At 47.4% G+C, this 21,625-nt stretch overlaps 1 protein-coding gene and 1 long non-coding RNA gene across 3 annotated transcripts in view; one reads left to right on the forward strand and one right to left on the reverse strand.

Annotated features, from left to right (window-relative positions):
- Positions 1-1,319: 1,319 nt before the first annotated feature.
- On the forward strand, positions 1,320-2,636 carry LOC142836295 (uncharacterized). Its single transcript, XR_012908041.1, has 3 exons — positions 1,320-1,454; positions 1,982-2,029; positions 2,419-2,636. It is a non-coding gene; the product is annotated as an uncharacterized LOC142836295 (long non-coding RNA).
- Positions 2,637-11,968: 9,332 nt separating this feature from the next.
- Anxa5 (annexin A5) overlaps positions 11,969-21,625 on the reverse strand; it is a 30,299-nt gene continuing 20,642 nt past the window's right edge. For both annotated transcript variants that reach the window (XM_075951074.1, XM_075951075.1), the window contains exons 8-13: positions 20,386-20,442; positions 16,289-16,382; positions 15,086-15,181; positions 13,715-13,773; positions 13,395-13,517; positions 11,969-12,462 (exon numbers count right to left, since the gene is read on the reverse strand). In XM_075951074.1, the coding sequence (XP_075807189.1) occupies positions 12,400-12,462; positions 13,395-13,517; positions 13,715-13,773; positions 15,086-15,181; positions 16,289-16,382; positions 20,386-20,442 (492 nt within the window). In that variant the 3' untranslated portion in view covers positions 11,969-12,399. The remainder of the gene's footprint in view (positions 12,463-13,394; positions 13,518-13,714; positions 13,774-15,085; positions 15,182-16,288; positions 16,383-20,385; positions 20,443-21,625) is intronic.

Below are 21,625 nucleotides of genomic sequence, written 5' to 3' on the forward strand. Positions count from 1 at the left end.
CAATCGTGAATTGCAGTCCTGTGCCAGTTTGAACCACCCACCCTGATCTCTCCTCAGGTGGCAGAAGACCAGAAGAACCGCTGCCCTGGGGACCAGAAGGAGTCAGCCCCGGGGGACCTTACTGAGTCCGCCCCCAGGGACCAGAAGGAGTGCCTCTCCGGGGACCCAATGGTCTCCTCCCCTGAGGCACAGCTGGAGTCCCTCCCCAGAGACCCGATGGGCTCCCTTCCTGGGGACCAGATGGGCTCCGGCACGGAGGACCAACAGGACTCTGTACCCGGGAACCCAAATGATTCTGTCCCCGGGGACCCGAAGGGCTCAGCATGGGAAGACCAGCCGGGGTCTGGCCCCAGGGACCCAATGGGCGCCACCACAGGGAACCAGCCAGACGCGAAACCTGGGCCCGCGACTGGTTCTGTACTTGGGGACCCTATGGGCCCCAGTCCTGAGGACCAGCTGGACCAGCAAGACTGCGTCCCCGGGGACCCGACTAATTCGGTCCTTGGGGGGACAATGGGTCCCACCCCAGAGGACCAGCTGGACCAGCAAGACTGCGTCCCCGGGGACCCAACAGAGTCTGTACTTGGGGACCGAATGGATCCCATCCCGAAGGACCAGCTGGACCAGCAAGACTGCGTCCCTGGGGACCCAACAGAGTCTGTCCTTGGGGACCCAATGGATCCGACCACGGAGGACCAGCTGGACCAGCAAGACTGCGTCCCCGGGGACTCAACTGAGTCTGTCCCCGGGGCCCCAACAGAGTCTGTCCTTGGGGACACAATGGGACCCACCCTGGAGGACCAGCTGGACCAGCAAGACTGCGTCCCCGGGGACCCGACTAATTCGGTCCTTGGGGGGACAATGGGTCCCACCCCAGAGGACCAGCTGGACCAGCAAGACTGCGTCCCCCGGGACCCGACTAATTCGGTCCTTGGGGACCCAATGGGTCTCACCCCGGAGGACCAGCTGGACCAGCAAGACTGCGTCCCCGGGGACCCGACTGAGTCAGTCCTTGCCGAACCAATGCGCTCCACACCTGAGGACCAGATGGAATCCATCTGCGGGGACCCAGTGGACTCCACTCCGGAGGACCAGCCTGAGGCCGCTCCTGGCGACCCGATGGGTGCTGACACAGGGGATACATTGGGTTCGGCCCCAGAAGACCAAGGCCAGCCGGAGTCCATCCCCGGGGACCCGATGGACCCTGCCCCCGGGGACCTGACTGAGTCCTTCCCTGGGGACCCAGTAGACCCCGCCCCGCAGGACCAGCTGAAGGACCAGAAGAACTCAGTCTCCGGGGACCCTAAGATCTTAGACTTCGGGGATCTGGAGAAAGTGGTGGAAGACCTGATCACTTCCCTTCAGAACGGGGACCGCGAGCATCTCATCGCTTTCCTGAGCACCTACCCTGCTCATACCACCATCGAGCAGGTGCTGGATGTCATCTTCAGGCGGTGAGTGCCCACTTCCGAGCTCAGAGGCCTCCCATCCTCTTGTCGTTTATGGGAGGCCTCTGCTTTTCTCTGAGCCTACCTAGTTGCTAGAGTCTTGTCAGAAGCCAGCAGCATGTAGTCAGACATTACTACCTCCAGGTTGGGCCCTAGGGACTGCTGTGACCCTAATGGGTGTGAGTGTGGGTGTCCTCTGCACCTTCAGGAAGCTCTCTATCCTTGGCCAGTTTTTCTGAAGCATTGGTCAAAGCGCTTCTCCCATTGTAAACAAGGTTCTAGAATTCATATTGGAGCACCCGATAGAGATGGGTCTTGAGTGGAGACCCGAAGAGGATAATCCGAGCGAACCTGTGTCCACTGAGATGTCCGGGTAGACATACTGCACAAACATATTTGAAGCACCTACAGAATGCAGGTGAACTAATAACCTGCGACTTTGATGCTGCTCCAGGAGTCAGCAGGCTCCCCAGATGTCTTTTAGGTAGGGAACTGGGACTCCACAGGTTAACATACTTCCTGATCTCCTCCAGGTATGCATGCTTCCGCCCCGGCTGCCAGGAGGATGAGCAGCTCAAGAAGTAAGTGAGCTTTACAACATGAGAAAGAAAGGCCTTGGCTCTGCAGGGTGGGCTCCCTTGGGTACCAAGGGTGAGGGATGGCCGATGCTAGGGGCTCAAGCTCCACGTTTCTACCACCATACACCATACTGAGGTCTAAGCATTGACTGGAGGGTGAAAAGAACTGCATGGGCACGGTCCTTGCCAAGTGGGGATATGGGGAAAGCCTGTGGCCTCCGGTGGCCCTCTGAGACTCTACTACCCTCCTCTCAGTCCATGGCGTGAAGGCTCGCTCAGCTGTGCTCCAGTAGAGCCTGAGCATGGGGCGTATGGAGCTCCCTGCTCCCATGGACCGACCTCTCAGCCCTGCTCATTGTATGGCTAAGGGCTGGATAGCCTCTCCTTTGCAGTCTCACATGCACGGAGTCTTGGGCGGGGTGGCAAAGGAAAGTCCAGGCCACTGGGTGCCCTGTCTGTCCCTTTCCACCAGCACCCTCTGCACCCTCCTGGACACGTGGACGAGCGTCTTCCCCGGGGACTTTGCCACAACATCCGGCATGTCCGCGCTGAAGAAGGTAAAGACCTACCTGATAATCCATCTGCCTTACTCGGACGTCCTCGTAAGTGTGCACGACCTCCTTACGAGACTGCTCTCAGGAACTTCGGAGGAGAGCGATTAACAACAAGCCAGGTAGGTGCTTGACACTGTGAGGAGGTCTCAGGACCTGGTCTCAGGTCTCAGGAATGATTGGGGGATTGCCACACCGACTCCAGTGTCGTCTGTGTGACATGACATAAGCCATTATGCTGGATGGGAGCTGCGTGTCCTATGGGACCAGGCTTCCTGGAGGTCCATGGCAGACGGCCCAGTATAGGCCGCCGTTGAGGCATAGATGGGTTTCTCGATTAGCTGGCTATGCAGGATATGGGCTTTGCACGATCTCTTTTGTGATAATGATATTCTTTATATCTACAAGACAAGGATTATCTCTTCAGGAACAGCTCTGGGATAGGGAAGCACAGTATGCGAATGTATAAGACTACAGCAGAACCCTTGCCATACACGGGGGTGTATGATGAGCAAGGGAACAGAAGGGGTAATGTTGATGGACAAAGAGCGGTATAATATACTATGAATTTTATGGATAGGCTTGCTAGATCCCAACCCCCATGGTGTCTGCTGCATGTGAAGGTACAAAAAAGTATATTTCGGCAGGTGCAGAGAGCTGTCAGGCACATTTGGTCACTAGATGAGATAAAGAAAGGGTTAGAAAGAGAAGCTTGGGGGAGGCCCAGATAGCTCCTGATCTCTTATTTCCTGTGGCGTTTGTGAGTCATCCAGCTAACTGTGTCTGGTTCCAGGGTGACACATCTGGAAACTGCGAAAACTCTGCTGCAGCTCCATGGAGAAGAGGACGACTGGGGGAGCCAGGAGCGCATGGTGCCGCCGCCTCCATCAGCTGCCCTCAGTGACCTCAGCCATGCCCTCCTTCTTGTTCCTCACAAGCTACCTTACTCACGGGAGCATGCTAATCACCAGATGTGTCACAGATGACAATAGTGCACCCTCCTGATCTCCCTCTTGACATTAGTGCTGGCCTTAACCCCTGTGTGTGTCTTATTGTTATTGTCTGTAGCGGGGTCAGATTGCTTTTTATAATCATTTTAAAGCTTCTTTTATGTTTAGTCAATAAATAACTCTGACCTTGACCAGAACCTTAGCTGTGAAATTGTGAACTCATGGAAATGCTGCCAATCAGGCTCAGTGCTTTATCAGACCTACGACATTATGAAGGTCATATCAGGAAGTTTAATGACAAACAAACATTCCCTTCCCTCGGAATCCGGTGTGCTTCGACAAAGCTCATCTAACGTTGATGCTCTTTTGAAACTTGGCACTTGACAGTGGCATTAGTAAGAGCTAAAATTATAGTACATCTTGGAGTACTGAAAAGGCAGCCCTGCCTGCAAACCAAATTTCCTAATGGAGCAAGATGAAGGATGGTGAAGGCATGGGGGGGTTGGGGAGGTGTCCTGACTGGGCTTGGGGTGGAGTGGCATGCAGGTGCATTTGTACGCACGTGTGTGGAAGGGTGTGCATGCATGCATATGTGCATGTGCCTGTGTGTGTGTGTGTGTGTGCATACGTGTGTGGGGTGTGTGTGTGCGTGTGTGTGTGTGCGCACGCATACATGTGTGCGTGTGTGTGTGCATGCAGATATGTTTGAGTGTGTGTGTGCGCGCGTGTGTGTATGTGCGCGCGCGCGCGTGTGTGTCTTTGTGTGTGTGTGTGTGTGTGTGTGTGAGTTTCCTGGTGATGAAGAGGAAAGAGGTTTATTTCCTCATCAGCTCAGAATCCTGTGTGCTTCTTACTAGCAGAAAAAGTACTTTTTGCACAATCTAAACTTTCAGAGTGCCAGCTTTGACTTTTGCTCTTTGCCCTCTCTCCTATGACGTAATAGCACAGACAGTATTTTTAGAAGCCTTTCTTCAGCTTTCCTAATCCTTGCCTTTCAGTTTCCTGCATCCAGGGTGCTTTTCTGTGGAGTTATTTGCTATTTGTACTTAAGCTACCCATTCAGGGTTACCTTTTTTCTTCTAAGTAAAATATTACTGGACATTTCACATTCACTTTTCACAGAGAAGACGAAGGCTATATAGGCACCTGCATCCCTGCCTACCTACACTTGTTCTCTGGCACAAAGGAAACACTTGGGAGATGCATCTCCATGGGACTGGTGCTGTGCCTGAAGGAATTAGGCCAGCTGGGACTGCTGAGACAATCCCACCTGGTGGCACTACACGGTGTCTTCTGTCTGAGTGAACTCGGAAGGAGCCCTGTGTGGAGCATAGTACACAGGATGCAGGACATGTCTACAATCGGAATTGCCCCACTTGGGGGCAACCTGCATACTGTGTTCTCGTTAGCACCTGCTGTCAAGATTCTCCCTCCAGACTGCTTCTCACCTGATTTCTAGCCGACCCTCGTGTTCAAAGGAATATTTCCACCTTGTCTAATAAAATCCATGCCTGGAACACTAACGGAGCTGAGCAAAAGCACGTGCACGTGCCGACCTGCCACTGATGGGGGACAAATTTCTAGAGTGACAGATAGTGCCAGCAAAAGTCAGGCCCAAAGGAAGGGACCCAGGAGGCATAGGATGTTGCGGGAGGTTCTTCCGCTCCTCCAGCCAATAGCCGCTGAGATACCAGCCCATAGGGGTGTGGTCTCTCTTTTTTAAAAAGCTGTGTCTTTCCCTCCTCTCTCTCTCTCTTACTTCCTGCTCTGCTTCCAGCGACTAGACTCCTTCCTGATTGCGCAGAGGGATGTTGTCTGGGACCGTGATCTGTAAGTTTTTTCCCCTTTAAATAAATAGCACCCTATTAATCATAATTCCAAACTGGTGTGGGATTGTTTTGTGACTTACGCCTTCAATGGTGTGTGTGTGTGAGAGAGAGAGGGGGGGGGGCACTTTCTTGGACATTTATCACCTCACTAGCTCAATTAAAAGAGCAAATTCTATTGATACACAAACATCAAAACAGGGCAGAACGACATGCAAAATAAGAATTAAGAATGCATCATCCATGTGATCCAATGCTTTCTAGGCTATTTGCAGATTGTGCACCCCTAAACCATGGATGTGTATGCACGTCCATGTATGTGTTCATACATGTGTGTAGTGCGTTGTGTATCTGTGCATGTACAGTGTTTCTCCATCAGGTGAGTGGGAGTGAGGCTACAGTAAGAGGAAGATGCTTTGGTCGTCACATTTGGGCACCAAACACACACTACTCTCGTGTCTCATTGCTAAAGCAGTGCATAGTATTCCCCTGGGTGGAGAATTAGGTCTTTACTCTGTCAGATTCCAAGGGATATGGGCCTGGCCACACAGGACTTCCTTTAGTGGGTGTCTCTGTTACCTGTCAGATTCCATCCTACTGAAATAGAATTTATGGTAACTTTTACAAATACCAGTTTAAACAGCCTAGGAATTTTGAACAATTTTAGTAATTTCAAATCTTTTGAATGCTTATTATTAAATGGGAAAGCTTTCATTACTGCCCTGCATACTTACCAGGGAATGAAACCTTTCCTTTTGCTTGAAGTGTTTTGACAGAATTTCTGGAAACAAGAAAGGAAGGTCCCCCAGGAGAAAGCCAGCACACCAGGCAAATTCAATGTAGTCTCTCCTCCTCACATTCTATGGGTTCCTCCCTGCACACAAAACCAGACTGCAGTGAGAACCCCAACTCTACAGACTCCCTTTCCACGGAGGTCCTTAGGCTAGTCAACTACTTTCGCTTTCATAAGAAACTTCAGGGACTGGAGAGATGGCTCAGGAGGCTCAGTAGTCACGAGTATAAACTGCTTTCTAGACGACCTGGCTTCAGTGCTCGGTACCCACATTATTAGCTCACAACCACCTGTAACTAGCTCCAAGGGATTTGGCAGCATCTTCTGGCCTCCAAAGGCATATGCAATTATGTGCACATACCCACATACCCATGTATACACATCATTAAAAAGAAATCTTTAAAAAAGGAATTGAGCAAATAGAAACATCTACCAGTTTTTAAAAGCATCTCAAAATAAATCAAATAATAAAATAGTAAAGGATAAATCCCACAACAAAACTAAACTCTAGTCTCTATTTCACTTTCATTTTAAAGCCAGAGCTGTCTTGGTGAAGCTTACAGAATCTAGTGCTATTCGAAGCATCTTTTATTCGATACATGTCACCTTGAAATGTTGGGAGCAGACACTTAACCTACATGAGAGCCCAACATGTTGAGGTCATTGCCAAGGCTAGGACTCCTGTTGTCTCAAATGGGCTATTCCCTGTATTGACCAAATCCTCGAATTTTATAGGTCTCCAGTAAAAAATGGCTTACATCTGATCTCTCTTTCTCTCTCTCTCTCTCTCTCTCTCTCTCTCTCTCTCTCTCTCTCTCTCTCTCACACACACACACACACACACACACACACACACCCCACTGCCAATTCAGTAAGCATACACAGAGTGACTGAAAAAATAGTTTCAAAGTCAGCTTGTTGTCAAGTCTTCCCCTGGTGGCAGATCACATTCCTGGGCACTCTGAGCAGAGAACAGAGTCGGATACAGTGCCAGTGCTTGACCTGAGAACTCTCCAGTTGCTCTAGTTCTCATTGTCCACAGTTTCACTTTCTCTTAACAGGGATGTATACAAAAGCAATGTGGTCAGGCACTGTAGCTCTCGAGGGACTTGGAACTGTGACACTTGTCAGATCATTGGCTAGAGGAACTGAGTCAAGGAGAGCTGCCAGGAGGACACTACTGAATGTGGCCTGAATGTTGAATGTTAGTGGCATGCTTCCAGTCTATAATGAAAGTAACAAGGAATACATCAGATTTCTGTGAAATGCCATGCCACACTAGAGGAAAACCAAAGCATCCTACATCCCTCTTTATTCTCCTACAGAGAAGAAACGTCTGTGTACCTAAGGTTAGCACTGTGGAAATGAACAACCTGATGTCTTGTAACTACAAGAAGATGCCCCCAATATTCATATTTTGGTTTAACATGTGCTGTGCTCTAGTTGGCTAGGAGCATGGAGTTCCTGTGTGCTATTGTGTGGTAGGCAAATGTAATTACAATAGTGTGCTGCCAGGTTCAAAAAGCTAGAAGAAAGAGTTCTCAAATGCTTGTGAGTGAGCGTGTGTGTGCAGGTGTATGTCTGCTGCACCTGGGCGCTTGTGCATGGGGAGACCAGGAGTCAACCTTGGGTATCACTTTTCAGGAGCCTTGATTCTTGAGACAGGGCCAGTCACTGGTTTGGACCTTTCCAGTATGGCTAGGTTGGCTGACTGGCCTGTGAGGCCTAGGATTACAAGCCTGCATTGCCATGACTGGCTCTTTAGGTGGGTTCTGGAAGACTGACTTGGGTTTTTATGCTTGTGAGGCAAGTACTTTACCAACTGAGGTACTACTGTGGGCCCTCTGAGATTTGTTTACCTTAAAATAGGATTCGTTAGCAGATGTATATATTTATCCTGATTTAAACATTGTGCCTGTGTGCACATATGAAAATATTACATGGGACTCCTTTCATATGTACAATCGGAATGTTTTTATGTATCAGTGAAAACTGAATCAAAAGAATTAATAGATGAAAAATAGTAATAAGAATATATTCTTTGCCAAAACTAAAACATAACCCCAAACATAAACCATATCTATTTCCCAAGAATAAAATAGAAGAGCGAATTTAAAAGCATAGCAAATAATTTCAGTATCAAGCCGGCCATCCAGAGGCATGTCACCAAAGGGGCTGCATCTATCCCTGCATCATTTCTGGGACTAACTCCTGACAAAGCCCACAATTAGAGAAGTGACACAGTCTGTCACGAGGGGAAATTAAGGCAGTGGGGGTGTGAAACAGTTGTCACACTATGTCCACAGTCAAGAGCCAGAGAGAGGTGAGTGCTGATGTTCAGGTGTGCTCCTCCTTCCTCTTCATTAAGACAGGCAATCCGTGCACAGTGCTGCCCACATTCGAGACAGATCTTCCCCCCTAGATTGCACCTGCCATCTGGTCACGCCCTTACCACCACACTCGGGTGTATGTCTCCCAGGTGATTCCAGGTCTCGGTAGGCCGGCAATGAAGATGAAACACCTCAAGTCCACCCTTGTCTGCTGCACACTCAGACATATCATTTAAGCTTTAAAATTCCACCCCTGGACCTCGAAGACTCGTGATCATCTCATGGAGCAATGTAGATTTAGTTCATCTATAAGAGTCCCCCAAATCTAAACAGTTTGAGATCTAATTGCTCAAAAGCCCAAAGTCTCTGGTGATACCCAAGGCAGTCTCTTAGCTGTGATAACCTGTAAAGTTAAAAACTAAGTCAACTATTTCTGATTTACAGTGCACAAAATGAAAGTTTTCATTCTAAGAGGAAAGGAATATGGTGACAGAAAGGGAAAATAGGGCATAGGCCGGGACTGCACCCAGCATGGGAAACAAATCCCATAGCTCCATTCCAAGCATCTCACACCGTGGTAGTGTCCTCTGGTCTCCACTGGCCTTGCCTCTCTTGCTCTATCTCCAGCACACACAGCCTGTCTTAGAACGGCTTTCTCAGTGAACACCCCACAATCCTGGCTCTCTGACATCCTGAGTGAGGCTTCCTTTCACAGCCCTATGTTGGGGCTCATGGGACCTTCCTGAAGAGGATCTGACTCTGCCACCCATTGCCTGACCTCAGCAGCTTTTGAAAACCTTGTTAAAAGTCCTCCCTGCCCACGGCAAGCTGGGACCTCTCTATCAATCATTAACCAAGAAAATGCCCCTATAAGACTTGCCTGCGGGCTAATCTGATAGAGGCATTTTCTCATTTGAAGATAGCTCTTCCCAAATGACCCTAGCTTGTATCAAGTTGACAAAAAAACTAACCAGTACACACCACACCCATTATCTGTCTTAATAACCTCAGGATTGCCCATATAGGCAAAAGCCGATAGGCAGTGTGCAATGGCATCTTTTGGTCGTTCTTCCGAATGCTAGGATGTGAAAATTACTCCTGAAAAGGTGTCTACTGATACACGGACAAACTTAAGTTTCCCTGCGGCGGGCAGGTATGTAACATCCATCTGTCCAATGGGCCCCCCTTTTACACCGTGGGCACTTTCCTGGTCTGGCGGTAGCTCCCTGAGGGAGCTGTGGACATTTTTTTTATGTTTAGGGCACCACAGTTAAAGTAGGTTTTATCCCCAGTTGTCCGTGGTCCTCGCCCTGGCAGCGGCAATCACCTGGTCCTGAATGAAGTGCCCATCAATATCCCGGCAGATCTGAATTTATCATTTAAGCTTTTTACCCTTTGTGGCCTCAAGGCTTCCTTACAGTATTTATTTGCATTCTCAAATGCCAGTTGCTTAACTATTGGGCATAGTTGTGGTCATATCACCAAACAATTTCCCGGCTAACTGCAATAGCCTATTCACATAGTCCTGAAATGGTGCTGAAAGCCCTTGTCAAACTTTGGACAGCTGATCCCCCGCAGCCCTGTTTGGCAGGGCTTTCCAAGCTTTGGTAGCCGCAGCGGCCATTTGGAGATATACGGCAGGATCGAGCACAATTTGATGGGCCAAGTCAGCCTAAGCTCCTGCTCCAGTTTGCATGTCTAGATTGCGCTGTGCCAGTCCCGCTTGAGCATTTAAGCCGTTTGTAAACAATTTTCTTGATATTCTCCCCTCCACAATAAGTAATCTCCTCTTGATTGAACTGCACGGCATAGCTGCTGCCAATCACTAGGTGTAAGATTCAATGCTGCAAGAGATTCTACCATGGCAAGAGTAAAGGGAGCCTGAGCACCGTATGCTGCCACGGCCTCTTTCAACTGCTCTATCTCCTTAAAGCTCAAGGCCACACATTGTCTCAGCATCTGTCCTGAATTGTTAGGATCAGGAACCTCTATGACCGGAGGTACCTGAATTCAGTAAAATCACAGCAGATTCAAACCACTCTCTTGTGAGTTGTGTCTGTCTGTCATCGCCGACGTCGTGCCCTCCTGAGTACCAAGACCCTGCCTCTCCCACAGTCTAAGTGGCTCCACTGAGCCGGTCCGTGGCAGGGTTACAAACTGGATAAATACAACACACGGCAAAGTGTTTCCATCTTTATTTAAAGCCAAAAGAGTTATTTTTCTTTTTCTAATAGAGTTCACACTGTAGCCCAGGCTGGCCTGGGACTCCCAGCTGTCCCTTTTATCTCAACTTTCTGTGTTGAGTTACAGGTGTGAGCCACCACGCCCGGCTCGGGGCTCTTGAGTACGTCAGCCTTTGTTGCCCAGCTTATGCATGAAATGTGGAACGTGGATCTGCGCCTGTGGAGTTTGGGAGGGGAAACCCAACTTTCCGTGATCTCACACACAATTTTTACAATTTCCTTAGTGATTTTGTAGAGCACTGAGGGCTGTAAAAAGATTGCTGTTATTTAAATTTTTTGAAGGAAGATTAATATTTTACTTAGAAGAAAAAAGGTAACCCTGAATAAGTAGCATAAGTACAAATAGCAAATAACTCCACAAAAAAGCACCCTGGATGCAGGAAACTGAAAGGAAAAGATTAGGAAAGCTGAAGAAATGCTTCTAAAAATGCTGTCTGTGCTATTACGTCATAGGAGAGAGGGCAAAGAGCAAAAGTCAAAGCTAGCACTCTGAAATTTTAGATTGTGCAAAAGTACTTTTTCTGCTAGTAAGAAGCACACAGGATTCTGAGCTGATGAGGAAATAAACCTCTTTCCTCTTCATCACCAGGAAACACACACACACACACATGCACACACACACACGTACACACGCACACACACACCCCACACATGTATGCATGCACACATACACGCAAACACACACGCACACATGCACACACACACGCAAACACACACGCACACATGCACACACACATGTATGCATGCACACACACACACGCACCCCCCCCACACGTGTATGCATGCACACACGCGCGCACACACACTCAGGCATATATGCATGCACACACACACCCTCCACACATGTATGCACACACACACACACACCTACACACAGGCACATGCACACACACACACACCCCACACATGTATGCATGCACACACACACACACGTACACACATACAAACCCACCTACACACAGGCACACGCACATATGCACGCACGCACACCCTTCCACACACGTGCGCACAAATGCATTGCGTCCCACTCCACCCCACGCCCAGCCCAGACACCTCCCCAACCCCCCCCCCCCCCGCCATGCCTTCACCATCCTTCATCTTGCTCCATTAGGAAATTTGGTTTGCAGGCAGGGCTGCATTTTCAGTGCTCCAAGATGTACTATAATTTTAGCTTTTACCAATGCCACTGTCAAGTGCCAGGTTTCAAAAGAGCATCAATGTTAGATGAGCTTTGTCGAAGCACACCAGATTCCGAGGGAAGGGAATGTTTGTTTATTTGTCATTAAACTTCCTGATATGACCTTCATAATGTCGTAGGTCTGATAAAGCACTGAGCCTGATTGGCAGCATTTCCAGGAGTTCACAATTTCACGGCTAAGGTTCCGATCAAGGTAATACAGTTATTAACTTAATATAAAAGAAGCTTTAAAAAGATTATAAAAAGCAATCTGCCCTCACTACAGACAATATTAATAACTCAGACTTAGACACACACAGGGGTTAAGGCCAGCACTAAGTCAACAGGGAGATCAGGAGGTCGTGCCACCATTGTCATCTGTGACACAATGGTGATTAGCATGCTCGCACTAGTAAGGCAGCTTGTGAGGCACAGGAAGGTGAGCAGGCTGCAGTTGCTGAGGGCAGCTGATGGCGGCGGCGGCACCATGCGCTCCTGGTCTCTCAGTCGTCCTCTCCTCCACAGAGTAGCAGCAGAGTTTTCTTATAGTCTCCAGATGTGTCGCCCTGGAACCAGACACAGCTCGATGACTCACAAACGCCACAGGAAATAAGAGATCAGGAGCTATCTGGGCACAGATTGTGTTGCTATGACTTTTCTCCCAACTGGGGACTTTTCCTCATGACTCCTGCAACAGGAATGCTATGCAGGGAATTTCCTAGCAACGTTGCTTGGTTTAACTTTCTAATTTGACCCCTCAAGAGCTGTTCTCTTAATTACAGTGAAGTATGTTCTTCCATCTAAAAAGAGAGAGCAAGGAAACTTTCCCAAGTATGTTAAGATCATCACACTTTCCAAACAGACTCCCAGTTTCTCTCAGGCTAACAAAGGCGAAGGTACAGGCCCACCTGGGTGCTAGGGCTTTGCCTCAGACACAAGCACACAACATGCTTTCCTCAAGCTGGCCTCAGCCCCAAGTATGTGTGAAGTACTAGTGTCTGAAGTGTGCCGACTCTCTAGAGCCCTTCAGTCCAAGCGAGTGCACACACACACAGCACATACATTAAGGACAAAGCTTTGCTAAACCGAGACCCTGCTCTACACACAGGCCACAGGAACTTTAATGTTCCCACAGGAAAGCCTGTCAAAAGACCCGTGGCCAAACTCCAAGGTCAGACTTGCTTCCCTTTTACAGTGATGGCTGTGTTGCCTTGGTCCCTTGCTGCAGATATGACCTGACACCAGAGAAAAAGCGAGGAGAGAGAAGTGTTGACAGAGACAGTTGATGCCGATGAACACAGAAGGACATGTTCTAGCCATGGGCAAAGCCTTGGCTCTGTTGGACCATGGTCAGGCCTGACATCCGACTCTTTCTTTGTCCTCCTCAGAACCCCTAGCTCTAACCCTATAAGCACAGGAACTGGAGGGTTCTTTCACCCGTTTCCTGCATGCTGCCTACGGTCTGGCTCTGAGTTTCTAATGTGAGACGAAGCTCTACCTTGATCATAGAATACAGAGAAGTGGCGAAGTTCTTCCTAAACTCCTTCCTGATGTTAAACAGATCAATCTCGCTCCTCGACACCATGACTCTGATGAGGGTGTGATCATCCGTCCCAGCACCCTTTAGAGGAGAAAGAACACAGGCATTGAGTCTTCACATACAGCATCAAACGCCCCTGGTCTGAGTCACTTCAGTTTAGCAGTTTAGTAGGGAGAGGCAACCCATTTGAAGATGTGAATTCCCAGGTTGTTGTCTAAAGCGTAATCAGACAGAGAAGGGCACATTCGTTACACAGACGGTTCACGGTGTCCACTCACCTTCATCGCATAGTAGAGGGTCTCTGCAAGGTAGGCTGGTATGCTCCGAATAGACTTCACTAGGACAACACATAACACGGCTGTCAGATGCTATTCTGACACGAGAAGACTGATGTAATCGCAGTGCGAACACTGCCTCATGTGCTCTCAGTCCTGTTTCTAAGTGTGAAGTGAGATGTGCTGCAGAGGGGCTCATCGGCACGCTGCTGGGGTCCCCTCACCAAATACTTTAGGCACTGGTTTGGTTCTCCACAGAGGTCTATGTGGGCACAGAAAGGCACTGGACCAGAGGCTCAAGTCTTTTCTGGGCCCCTTTGTTCTCTGCGGTCTTCGTTGGGTAGTTAACATGCCACAGCCTTTGTCGCTGATGTGTTATGTAAGTAATTGGAAGTTTCTGTTCCAGATGTTCAATCAAATGGCACAAGACTACTATAACCTCTGGAAGCCCTTGTGTGCTCTCCTAAGCCTCCAAACTAACTGTGACTTCCATGTGTGTCTTCATCATCAAAGAGCCAAGTGTCCAGCTCACTGGCGGTGTGTTCATGTAAAAGGAGACTTTTTAGAGTGGACTATTTGCATAACTTTTGCTTAATTTCCACAAAACAAAAAGCCAGAATGAGCTCCATGTCGAATGCTCAGGACAGGCAGACCAATGACAGACCGGCCGCCTTCAGACCATGTGAAACCAGGACCTTGAACCCTCACGATTTGGGGAATGGATAAAAACCCACAGTCAACTACAGACTCACTCCCCCAGTAATTCTGAGCAGTTAATGAAAGTGATTTGACCTGAAAACAACCACCACGCCATCACGTCGAAGGTACACATTTGTGTTTTTCCTAGCCAGATGATAATTTCTCAGTGAATGCAAAGCTGTGAGGACAGTATTCAAAGTAGTCTGAAAGCGCACAGGAATCACAGGCAAGCCATACTCGCAGCTCTGTGGTAACATCTCCAGCATCAAAGGCTCACAGTACTGTTTTCTATCTATTGTTTTTTCTGAGACAGGGTTTCTCTGTGTCGCAGTCCTGGCTGTCCCCGAACTCACAGAGATCCTCCTGCCTCTGACCCCAATGCTGAGATTAAAGGTGTGAGCCACCACACCTGGCTGAACTGTTTTTAATGTGGCTCTAAAATGAGTCCTACTAATGTCCTTAGTACCTACAAACAACTGGGCAAATAACCAGATAACCTGTATCCACAACCTCAGCCTAGACTTCCCAAAGGGAAACTCAGGAGTTCAGTTCATCCGACACCATGTCATTCCCTTATTTTCCATGAAGAAACATGATTATCTTCAGATTTAGTCTCAACTGGATGGAATCAAATGGTCTAACAGGAAATATTACACACATTGTGAATTCACCTACCCACAGCCAGGAGCAACTGCTCCAAGTTCCCTGAAGTCTCTCGATCGATGGTTTCCTCAATCTGAAATCCTGAGATTGTCATGTACTTGTCAAACACTAGAAAAGTAAAAAAGAACATGCCTTGACAATCGATGAAGAAACCCCACCACCACCTTCCATGCTGTGAGGGCCACCCTGTGCCAAGCCCTAAGCAACAGTTTACTTATGTTGTAATGCATGTCATTAATTAGAAGTTTGCAAAATTGAGCTTACGTTTGTTTGTCGTGAGAAGAATTTGCAATGTCACACAGGCTGGCCTCAACTTTGACCCTCCTGTCTCTGCTCTCCAAGGGCTCACTTGAGATGTGCCCAATCTTTACAATGTCACAGAGCTACACCCTTTTAGTTTTTGTCTAAAGTTATTAGACAGAGGGCTGTTAGCCAGGATGCATGTCGAAACAAGGCCCAGATGTGACAGTGGCTGGCCTGGAGCTGGGCAGGCTTAGGCATGGAGGTTATACTTAGGCATAAGGCACCACGCTTGGCTTCTAAACATCGCTTCACAGATGCTGATTTCCTGGCTTCTTGCTGGTTTTAATCAGTGAGAGCAACAGGCAAATCTGCTGGGAGAGATTCTCCTTCCTTCTAAAAATGGTCAACAAGTAGAACTGATTTAAGCTTTTCTCCTCTTCCTGTTGTGAAAATGAGGTTTGAAGCCACAGCAGCCACCTTGTGATGATGAGCTAATGAGCCTAAGAAGGGACACGCTAAGGACAGTGTAGCAGGAAAACAGAAGGATACAGGTCCACCAAATCACCACGTCACCCCCACAGAAATAAAGCCCAACTGTTAAAGCCATGATGAGGGCTTTTTGTCACTTGCCACCAAACTTATTCTCAACTGGCACTGACAGCTGCACTGAACGGATGCCTATGAATCTTAGGGACCAATGTGCAGCAAGTTCTCAGAATGTGGCCCTCCTTGGCGCCTGACAAGACTCCAGCCTGAAGACTGGACCTCTGAGGGTGAAGGGACTGCTGAGGACACCTAGCTTTGTAAAAGCAACAGTAGCAGTGTCAAGAACTCTGCGATTTCTCCTGATCAAACTGTGGAAACTGATTTTTCTCTGGTGCAGGTATCTGTCCAGATTTGCCCATGTTCTTTCCAGATTTCCCAAAGTACTGGTCTCAAGCAGTTGGTTTTTTGTTTTTGTTTTTGACTTACCTCTTCTCAAATGAGACACACTGCGTGTCCCAAAGATGGTGATAAACTTTTCCTCATCTGTCCCCCACTTCAGCTCCCCAGCCTGGAACAGCGCCTGTAATGAACCACCCTGTGTGAGTCAGTCACTTTTCTTGTTTCCCAAGCACTCTGTACTTCCTCAACAGTGAATCTGCCTGCCTGTGTACCAAGTTAACGGGTCACATACAAAGCACAGGAATGACACAGGAGCTCATGTTTCCAAAATGTTGGCAGGAATATCCCATCTTCTAGGAGATGCCGTGGTCTGCGAGAGTTCCTGCCATCTCGCTGTTGAACACTGGTTTACAGACAGGAAAGTAACTCAATGAAGAGTTTCTGGGCTTTGTTTTGCTCATCCTATAGTTGCTGTCATGTCTATAGCACGTGACAAAAAGCAAACTCCATAAGTCCTGTTTACATCAGTGATGTAAGCAGAGTTAGCTATAGAACACCTCGGTACACAGCCACACGGTTCATGGTGAAACGCTTAACGTTGCAGGAGAGCACAGTGGTTGGGATCTATAGGGCACTTATACTCTTGAAACGACCCGAGTGCCCATATTTACTTTTGACATAAAAAATAGAAATACTCACAAAGTTCATGCACAAGTTAAATAAATTTAACCTAGATTTAATAAATTACAAAACTTATCATGAACGTTATGAAATCTAAGGTCACCTGAGGTGTACCAACCTTTACAAGGTCATACCTTTTTAGGTACTGGGTTGTGTGTTTGTTTTGTGTTTTTTTGTTTGGTTTTTCAGACAGCGTTTCTTTAGCTTTGAAGCCTGTCCTGGAACTAGCTCTTGTAGACCAAGCTGTCCTCGAACTCACAGAGATCCGCCTGCCTCTGCCTCCTGAGTGCTGGGATTAAAGGCTTGTGTCACCACCACCTGGCTTTTAGTTACTGTTTTAACAGACTTAACCTTGTTAAACCGAAGGAATGTAATTTGCTTGGAGATGGCCTTGTTCCTCAAGGACACTTCAAATAAAGACAAGACAGGACAGTAACTTGCCTCTTGATCTTGGTGGTACAAGCATGTGATTATAGTGATCTAGAGCTATTTTTTATTTTACCAACAGAGAATTAAAAGATAAAGCCCCTCCATGCATCCTTGTGCTCAATAAACACAATTCCCTTTTCCTCCTCTCTCCTTTCTCTAAGAGTCCAATCTTCTGTCCAGAGCAAGAACTGGGCAAGAAAGATGACAGACATCAGTTTTAACATTCTTAAAATATTAAATCAGTTTAACACATTTAAAAAAGGTGAGACTGGGGGCTGGAGAGACGGCTCAGCAATTAAGAGGACTGGCTGCTCTTCCAAAGGACCCGGGTTCAATTCCCAGCAACCACATGGCAGTTCACAACTGTCTGTAACTCCAGTTCCTGGGGATCTGACATCCTCACACAGACAGACACACAGGAAAAACCCCAATGCACATAAAATAAATAAATTATAGAAAACATTTTTCAAAAGGTGAAATTGATTTAACGTGTTTAAAGTAATTTTAAAAAAAAGTGAAATATTGCCCGTGAGTTAAGTTCCCAGGTGAATGACTCACTGTGGCTTTTCAAATCCCCAAGATAACAGACCTGCCTCTGTGCTAAGTATCAGTAGAGAAAACCTCCAAAGCCCTCTGTCTCCACTTCTGCCCCACCGAGACATCACAGGTCCCACCTCTGAAGCCAGTCTCGCTGCCTTTGCTAACAGGTAGAGGGGGGTGTGGCTCCCCAGACCTGAGGGAAGCAGACTGCACAAGGCTGGGTCACTGGTGCGAACAGTCAAGAGGACGTGGCCAGTGTGGCATGCTCTCTGCTGGTCCTGGCCACGGTGAAGGAAGGAAAGCCTGGGTTCTGCAGAGGGATATTGAAGTCCGCCCCATGCGGCAGTATTCACACGTGCAAATTCTCACTTTCAGTATCCTAAATGTCACATCTGCTGCATGACAGGGAAGTGATGTGTCCACGGGCTGGGTAATCAACACAGTCCCCAGATAAGGACATTGGTGCCTGGGAGTCTATGAGAACCATGGCCCCGTCCTGACCTGAAGGGCCAGAACTGAAGCCCAAGATCTCCAGTGACCAGAGGCCCATGAACAGGAGAGACGGTTCCATGCAACATATGGTGAGAGGAAAAAAATCAATGAGAAGGTTCAAGGAGAGTGTTTCCCCTAGGCCTCACACAACACAGTGCTGATTACATCAGATTACATCTGCTGGGAAGTCTGTCCATGGGGCCCTAATGTAGGTCTCCCCTCTGTCATCTGAGACTACCTAGAGTTGGCCTCCCAAGCCATATCCACTGAAAAACCTCCAGAGCACCGAGTCCTGAGAGCAGGAATGTGAGAACTACACTGTCTCTCACAAAAGCCTAAAGAAACCCATGCCTGGAAAGCCATGTGGTCATCTGAAACGGGGTGAAGCCCCTACCTGGGGGATCGATAACTCGATCGATGTCTGTTCTTGCCCTTCCTCTACGAGAAGGTGGAGTTGTTGGATCTGAGCTTTTAACATACAGTTAATAAATGCTTCATAAGATAAGAAACCAGAACAGGGAGCTGACATTGACCATGAGGCTTGTTTGGGGGAAGAGAGAGGGTGCTGGGGTCACAGAGTCAGGCTGGGAATTGGAGCTCCAATGTTATTCTGAGGACCTGGGCTTGTTTCCTTGATCACAGTTGGGAAAGGCCTCCTGGACGGAGTGTGACCCTTACACATCAGTGACTGACTGAATGCCAGCGCTATTGGAGGATCTGAGGCTGGCACGGAACTGACACGGGGCCCTAGATAGGCAGGCTGTGGTAGGAAGACAGGGACAGGAAGCCTGGGGTGCTTCAGTTCTTCATGAGGGCCACCTAACTCATGCCTTCAAGGTCAGGAAGGGCCACACTGGAAGCATCTAAAGGGGGACTGACCTTTGAAAAGATGGGATAAAAACAGGAGAAGGAAAGAGGACTCAAGATGGGGTGGGAGGCTGAAGACAAGGATTACTAGGTTTAAGGAAAAACATTCATAGGCCTGACTTTATCCTGAGGACAATGAACCCCTCAGTTTGCAGGGCTTAGATAGGAACACAGAACAGCTGATATTTCCCAGGCCGGACGGGCATGAGTGAAATACTGGCAGTACACCCTCAGTAAATGTGTCCTGTCTTCTCCAGTGAAATACTGGCAGTACGCCCTCAGCAAATGCGTCCTGTCTTCTCCAGTGAAATACTGGACAGTACACCCTCAGCAAACACTTCCTTTCTTCTCCAGTGAGGGCGGGATCACAATGATTGAAGCTGCTAAGAAATCAACCACTCAAAATATAACCTTTCCCTCTTTAGCAAAGCCAGAGGACATATTGCTGGCAACTGCATGGCGTGGTCAACCAGATCTCCCCTTTTCAATGGCACCATAACTGAAGCAGACCAGAGACAGGGCTACAGCGGGAGAGTCTAGGAACACAAGCACTCTAGCACCAATCGCCCGGTTTCAGCGCTCATTTTTCACATTTCCTAACCCTTCTTCCTTACATGGGAGTGTCTTATAAGCCACACTGAGACTGCACTGGTATTCAGAAGTCCCTGAAGTGAAATTTTTCAATTGGAGGTTGATAAAAAATAAAAGTAATTGGCAAAAGAACAGTCATTCTGTTTACAATGTGTCAAGGGAAACAGAATTTCTAAATGCTGAAATAAACTAACACATCAATTCTTTTATAATAAAATGTCAATTGTACCATAAACAACTTATTTGTTCTTCCTTATTTTATCCTACTTAAAAAACCTCTTCCATCATGGCAATGGAACAGTAACATGGGGATTTTTTTAGATAAAATTCTCTATTTTGTGAATGATGATAAAGAACATGTCTAGCTGCAATTTGCAATATAATTTTATTTCAGCTTTGGATACAATTATTTTGTTGGCCAGATCAGAGTAAGAAAAATGTACCTTTTTGAGTCATATGTTTTATAGGTAGCTGCTAAATATATTTGTTAAGATTCTTAAAATACACGTTGTGATTTTTCATTATTATAAATTCTTTTTATTTCTAAGTCATAACAAAGTTGTCATATAATACACCTTACTTACCTGAGCATCCAGTTCAACTTGAGCATCATCAATCGCAGTATCGGGGTCTCTATTTGCCTGTAAGAAAAGACATCACACACTGGACTACAGAGCATCTTCATTCTGATGGAAAGATGCACCTGTGCCAAGGCACATTCTCTCCCTGGAAAACTATGCTTGGGCTAAGAGCATATCAACCCTACAGTGCTGAGACCATATCAACCCTACAGTGCTGAGATCATATCAAACCTACAGTGCTGAGATCATATCACCCTACAGTGCTGAGATCATATCAACCCTACAGTGCTGAGATCATATCAACCCTACAGTGCTGAGACCATATCAACCCTACAGTGCTGAGATCATATCAAACCTACAGTGCTGAGATCATATCACCCTACAGTGCTGAGATCATATCAACCCTACAGTGCTGAGATCATATCAACCCTACAGTGCTGAGATCATATCACCCTACAGTGCTGAGATCATATCAACCCTACAGTGCTGAGATCATATCACCCTACAGTGCTGAGATCATATCAACCCTACAGTGCTGAGATCATATCACCCCTACAGTGCTAAGATCATATCACCCTACAGTGCTGAGATCATATCACTCTACAGTGCTGAGATCATATCACCCTACAGTGCTGAGATCATATCACTCTACAGTGCTGAGATCATATCACCCTACAGTGCTGAGATCATATCACTCTACAGTGCTGAGATCATATCAACCCTACAGTGCTGAGATCATATCACCCTACAGTGCTGAGATAATATCACCCTACAGTGCTGAGATCATATCACCCTACAGTGCTGAGATCATATCAAACCTACAGTGCTGAGATCATATCACCCTACAGTGCTGAGATCATATCACCCTACAGTGCTGAGATCATATCACCCTACAGTGCTAAGATCATATCACCCTACAGTGCTGAGATCATATCACCCTACAGTGCTGAGATCATATCACCCTACAGTGCTAAGATCATATCACCCTACAGTGCTGAGATCATATCAAACCTACAGTGCTAAGATCATATCATCAACCCTACAGTGCTGAGATCATATCACCCTACAGTGCTGAGATCATATCAAACCTACAGTGCTAAGATCATATCATCAACCCTACAGTGCTGAGATCATATCACCCTACAGTGCTGAGATCATATCAAACCTACAGTGCTAAGATCATATCATCAACCCTACAGTGCTGAGATCATATCACCCTACAGTGCTGAGATCATATCAAACC

The sequence above is a fragment of the Microtus pennsylvanicus genome, chromosome 16, assembly GCF_037038515.1.
Source record: "Microtus pennsylvanicus isolate mMicPen1 chromosome 16, mMicPen1.hap1, whole genome shotgun sequence".
In the NCBI taxonomy this organism is placed as follows: domain Eukaryota; kingdom Metazoa; phylum Chordata; class Mammalia; order Rodentia; family Cricetidae; genus Microtus; species Microtus pennsylvanicus.